Source organism: Aegilops tauschii, chromosome 5 (assembly GCF_002575655.3).
Source record: "Aegilops tauschii subsp. strangulata cultivar AL8/78 chromosome 5, Aet v6.0, whole genome shotgun sequence".
NCBI classification, from domain to species: Eukaryota; Viridiplantae; Streptophyta; class Magnoliopsida; order Poales; family Poaceae; genus Aegilops; species Aegilops tauschii.
In genome coordinates, this window is record NC_053039.3 from 61,050,078 (window position 1) to 61,056,343 (window position 6,266).

The 6,266-nt window shown below is 49.2% G+C and overlaps 1 protein-coding gene across 1 annotated transcript; it reads right to left on the reverse strand.

The window, feature by feature from the left end:
• Positions 1-3,057: 3,057 nt before the first annotated feature.
• LOC109775129 (uncharacterized) lies at positions 3,058-3,793 on the reverse strand. The gene has a single exon (XM_020333886.2). The coding sequence runs from the start codon at positions 3,791-3,793 to the stop codon at positions 3,176-3,178; it is 618 nt and encodes a 205-aa protein (XP_020189475.1). The 3' UTR covers positions 3,058-3,175.
• Between the last annotated feature and the right edge of the window lie 2,473 nt (positions 3,794-6,266).

The window sequence follows — 6,266 nt, forward strand, 5'->3', positions numbered from 1 at the left end:
TTAGCTGCAGACTCTCCTCCTTTGCTTCTTCTTCCTTGTTGACCCCGCGGATGAAGCCAGTGAGTAAACTAAATAGAAACAGAGCAGACCGAAGGAGACACTGTACTGACAACGTCACAGCACTAGAAGCAGCATAGCTGAGCTAAGCTAAGCCAGCCGAAGTGAGTTTTAAAGAAGAAGAAAATTGTGTGTGTGTGTGTGGTAGATTCTAGTGGCGGCAAGAGTGGCAATTCTGGTCGTGGTGGCACTCGTTGCCATCTTGTCCAGCGGCTGCAACCGTCAGCGGCGATGACTGGGCGGCGCTGCTGGAGTGAAGGCGGGCATTCTCGACCCGCTGGGTGCGCTCGCCGACTGGAAGGCTGCAGGCCTTGTCCACGGGCTCGACCTTGCCGGAAGGAACCTGAGCGGAGAGGTCTCCGGCTGCCGGCACTGGCGGTGCTTAACCTATCCTCCAAAACCTTCACCGCCGTGTTGCCGAAGTTCCTCTCGCCGTGATCGAGCCTCCGGGTGTTCAAGTCAGCCAGAACTCTTTCTCTGCTGGGTTCGCGGCTCGGCCTTCTTCCTCTTGTGCGAATTCTTCAACCCCGGGCTGGACATGGAAGATGGCACCCTGACATCTCGCCGGAGCTCGGCAACTTCGCCAACTGTCAGGCCACGGACTGAAGAACACCGAAGATTGCGAAACTTTTTCTGTCCATAACTGAAGAAACAAGACACTTCTCAGTGCGCGCTATCAGCAACTTCGATCATCCGTCCGATGAGGCTCCGACATCAGCTTAGCACTTTGTCGACAAGAGTCATAAAGCTCTCCCACTGGCCATCGTGCATCCAACGGCCAGCAAGGCTCGACTGTACTTGAATTCCGACAACAGATAGGGTAGCTCCATTTTACTTTTCAGTGTGTTTCCATCTACTTTTCACCTAATGTAAGGCTATAAGAGCCATGGATCTAGGAAGATGGAGACCATTATCTTGTACTCGGGTATAAGAGCAACTCCAATGGGCGACCCATTTCGTCCGCGGCCGTCCGTCTGGGTCGGCGCGGACAGAAAAGGCGGCCCAACGCGTCGACCCAAACGAACGCGCGTCCGTTTTTCGTCCGCAGGCGACCCATTCCTGGCCTATTTTTGAGCCTGATTTGCGTCGGCGCGGACACGCGACGGACGCGCGCGCTCGCCTATACCTGTCCCCGGGCCCGTTGGTCTGTGGCACATTGGCCTCCCCTCTCACCCCCCCCCCCCCGGCCAACAAGCAACCGTCGCCCCGCCTCCTCCGTCACCGACGCCGCCGCCCATTTTTGCCGGCGACTCTTCCAGCTGCCACCGCCTCCACATCCGCCCAGCAACGCCGCCCTGCCCCCCGTCGCCCGCCGTCGCCGTTTTGCCGCCGGGGAGCAAAACTGGTTCCCACCGCCGCTTCCCCCACCGCACAGCCGCCCGCGACCAAGAAGACGCCTCGCCGCCCCCGCCACATCCGACCGGCACACTCGTCAGACGCCGTCACACTCGTCGGACGCCGGCAGGGCAACTAGCTGGTCTGTGGGTGCCGTGTCTCCGCTCGCCGGCCGTCTCCTTCTTCGACGCCCGCAAGCTGTTCGACAGCTTGCCAAGGTACGAAAATGGACTCCGCCGACGAGTTCTTTTTCCACAATTTCCTTTGCGACTCCGACGATGAGGAGGAGATATTGGCTGCCGTGTTGGTCCATCACCACCTCAACAGCCAGTGGCCGTTGTTCCGTGGCTCCATTCCGGGCCACCTTCCAGCGTTGAATCGCAACCGAGAGAGCGGGCATTTTCTTCTCTGGAAGGACTACTTTTATACAACAAACCCGTTGTTCAAACATCACAAATTCCGCTAATACTTGGAGCACGCAGAAACTATGGGAGGTGATGATTGCTTGTGTGATCATGCACAATATGATCGTAGAAGACGAGCGCCCGGAACGTCTGTATGATCAAGGCTTTCAGTTTCAGGGTGAGAATGTTGTGCCTGAGCATGAAGTAGCGGCAACATTTGAGCAGTTCACTCAGTTTCATGAAGACATGCATGATTGGGAAACTCACGTGCAACTGCAAAATGATTTGGTTGAGCATATGTGGACTCATGCTGACAACCAATAGATGTATCTTTTTTTATTCGTTTGCAAAACTATGTGAAACATTTTTATTTGTATTTGGCTTGTAAAACTATACTATTTATTTGGGCGGCTAAACTATTTTGCTTGTTATATCATTTCACAATATGTTTGAATGCAAATCAACGTAAAATTGGGCGGCCAGCCGGCCACGCCTGCACATATGGGTCGGCGCGTTGGGCGCGCTGCCGACCCATATGAAAAACAGGGCAGACGCCGGGCGGAAGGCCGACCCAAACGAACAAAAAGCGGACGAAATCGTCGTCCATTTGGGTTGGCCCGTTAGAGTTGCTCTAACCCTAGCCGCCATATTCTGGTTGGCGTGAAGGCGTACCTGAAATTTGTCCAAATTCCCTCACGATTTTCTCTCTAAGTTAGCTACTCTCTGATGTTTGTTCTGCTAGCTAGTTCTTCAGAGATAGCAGATCATGTCACCAACCTCCGGTACCTTGACCTTGCCATTGGCATCCTCGACAGTGTGATCGAGGGCAAGGTCCCACCGGAGTTCAGCAACGCCTTGTAGCTGGTCTTCCTCGACCTCTCCGACAACCTGGCACGATCCCCGCCAAAAGGTGGCGCGGCTGGGCAACCTCCAGCTACTTAACGTGTTGAAAATTATGATGGCGGTCTGCAACTCTACATACATGATACATCATACTTTGAGGCCAATTTACAAAGAATAATCAACATTGATTTATAGATAACAAATTAACTTCTTTTTCAATCGTGCCATGAATGATTGCTAGTTCAAAATAAATAAACGTTACAAATATCAAATACTCCTATCTTTTGTTCTATCTTTTTCTTTTTCTTTTTTGTGGGGATCTTTTGTTCTATCTAGAACACTTCACTACGTTGCAAAAGTGCATACATCTATCTATGCTACAATAAGAGTCAATGATAATCTCCAAAAAGAAGGTTCCTTCATATAATTTTTTACTTAATTATAATTAGTAGTACTAATATACTACGCTAATTGGCTTATTTGGCCACGGCGGCACGGGGCCTTGAGAGTTGAGAGATATGGAGTAGCTAATTAAGCTATCCGTTGTTGTTTGGAGTAGCGGATCCCAAGAAGACGCCCCACTTGGGCTCGCCGATCTGCGCGCCGGCGGCCGGCTGGTCCACCGTCGTCGTCCTGTCGAGCCCTGCGCTGGCGACGGCGGGGACCCTGGGCTCCGCCGGCACCGACGACGGCTGGGCCGGCACCCTCGGCCTGACACGGAACGGGTTGAACAGCGAAGCCCACACGCTGAGCTGTTCCTGTCGGGTCACGCCGACGTACGGCGGCACGAGCGCCGGCATCCCCGGCCCGGCGAGCGCGGGCGGCGCGCCGGCCATCCACGGCATGGACGCGCCCACGGTCGCCGCAGGGAACTGGAACACCCCCGGGAACCGCAGGCCGCCGGTCAGCGCGGTCGGCAGCGGCAGGGGCAGCCACTTCCCGGCGCGGAGGGCCTCGTCCCCGCGCTCCCACGTGGCAGATCCATCCGGCGACGCCGCGGACACGTCCATCACCATATCCGCAGCCGCCGCCGCCGGTGCCACGCCGGCAAAGCGGTGGTCCTCCAGCGGCCGGGCCGCGGCCACGCCGTGCGCGAAGAAGAGGCAGAGCGTCGCGGCGGCCGCAGCGACGAAGGCGCGGTGGCGGTCGACCATCGTGGGGGTCGATGGTACGTCACGCCACGTCGATCTCTTCGCCGGGGGTACGTCTTGGCCGTGGTGCTGCATTGCCGGGCTCTTCCAGGCCGTATATGTAGGAGCTCATGGGGAGGTTTAGGTACGGGGTTTGTGGTTGTACGCTACATACGCATACATGCAACGTTTGTTGGGGTGGGGAGCTGACTGCTCACCAGTGTTTTTTTTTTTTTTTGCGGGTACTGCTCACCAGTGCTTGAAGGTGTTAGCAATGGCGATGGAGGGAGAGAGAGGTTAGCTGATGGTTCGGTTGGGCCATGCTATGTTCGTGCTTGCAAGTTGCGAGTGCTCCCTCCGTTCCTAAATACTCTTATAAGACTTATATTAAGATCTCTAAAAAAACTTATATTTATGAACAGATGGAGTATTTATTTTGTTCTTTTTTTAAACACCATAAACCTCATAGGTGCAGAACCTGATGGAATTATACTGAACTGTAACAATTTGATATCCCTCTATAAACAAATATAAGACCGTTTAACATAGAACATTGCTTTTGCAGTTGTTTGCTGTAAAACATGCCGAATCAGATTAACTTGTTATATGCAGATTGCCTAGTTTACTTTCTGTTACGAGAGTTCAAGTTCGGATGTTCCTTCTTCCGCATAAATTTTCGTTTCTCATTGAGCAGTGAAGGACTGGGACTTGAAATTCCTGTATTAATTTATGCCAAATGCAAAGCCGTTCTTTGAGAAATACTTCAAAACTGGTTTAGGCTCCTTTGATTCAAAGGAATTCCATAGGATTTTTTAAGGGTTAGAATTCTTGGGATTTTTACCTACATTGGTCGTTTGATTCATAGGATTGATCCTACGGGAATTTTTCCTATGGAATCATGTGTACTAGATTTCATTGGAAATCTAGCATCCACTCCTGTCTTTTTTTTTACTTCCTTTGCTTTTCCTGTGACATCAAACACTCTGTGTTAATCTTATGCGATTCAAGCGGACATGCCACTTTAATCCTTTATTTTTACTGTGGCGTCAAACACTGTGTTAATCCTACGAATCAAAGAAGGCCTAAAGGATTGGAGTGGCATGTCCACTTGAATCACATAGGATTAACACGGAGTGTTTGATGCCACAAGAGAAACAAAGAAAGTGAAAAAAGAGGTTGGAGTGGATGCTAGATTTTCAATGAAATCTAGTACACATGATTCTATAGGAAAAATTTCCGTAGAATCAATCCTATGAATCAAACGACCAATGTAGGAAAAAATCCCAAGGATTCGGAGGCCTTCTTTGGTTCATAGGGTAGGAAAATCGTAGGAATAGGAAAGTCATAGGAAATGAGATGACATGTATCTCAAATCCTATGAGTAGGAATAGGAAAGGAGATGCCCTTTGATTCACATCATAGGATTTTTTTCCATTAAGTCTAGGCTAATGTTTATTTTCCTATGAAATGTGAAGGATAGGAAGAATTCCTTAATAGAAATAGGATTCCATTCCTACAAACCAAATGGCTCTAAAGGAATTTTTCCTATAGAAATCCTATCCTACAAAATTCTATGGAATTCCTTTGAATCAAATGAGCCCTTATGTTTCTCATTCCTGTGTTTTGAAAATCCTATGAATCAAAAGAGGGCTTATGAAGCTGGTTGCTTGTGCATGTTTGCTAGCCACTCCTAGCACTAGCACGTTAAAGCGTCTTCGATAGCTGCCCTATTTGAGGCGCTAAATGGGAGCACTCTTCCTTGATATCATCGCAAATGCTATTTATATTATCACCTACTACAAGCCCGAACAAGCGCTCACCTACAAATGGTTTCTTCATGGTTGTGCCTTGCAACGATATCCCCTTCATTGAGGATGCCGTGACTGTGGAGGCCCGGTGGCTCAGGAACAGTCTCGTTTTGGTGAGTGATGTTGGACGCAACAATCAACGTTGAAACTGACCGCGCGTAGGTCATTGAATTGATGCAAAATGGCAGAAACTCGCTAAGAGGCAATCAACAAGGAATGCACATTCTTGTGTCACAATTTTAATCCAGTTAGTTTTTATCATTATCCTAGGGAAAGCAATATGGCGACGGATCTGCTGGCTATTAAATCAAAGGGCTCGCAAGCTATTGTTTCGCCGTCTAAATCTCCTGATTTACTATTTTATGTGTTCTCAAACGATGTATCTTCGTTTTTGCATAAAATATAAACCACAATGATGCCATTACCTAAAAAAAAGTAAGCACGCACCTACAATGCTCCGAGGTAGGCTGACCCACTGACATTTTTCTAGCGGTTATTTTTCTATTGGTGGTGGTGGCCTACGATTGTTTTTTCTATTTTTTTATAGCGCTGGCTTTATCCTTTTTTTGTTTCCCTTTTTCCTTACATTTTTATTTTTCTATTTCTTATTCGCATCTCTCTCCCTTTTTTCTTTTCTTTTATTTTTAGTTTTTTCTATTTAACCTTTTGCTTTTCTTTTCATTTATACA

What these genes read in the sequence shown, in the direction of transcription:
- LOC109775129 (XM_020333886.2), bottom strand. Translation starts at nt 3,793, where the DNA reads ATGGTCGACCGCCACCGCGCCTTCGTCGCTGCGGCCGCCGCGACGCTC.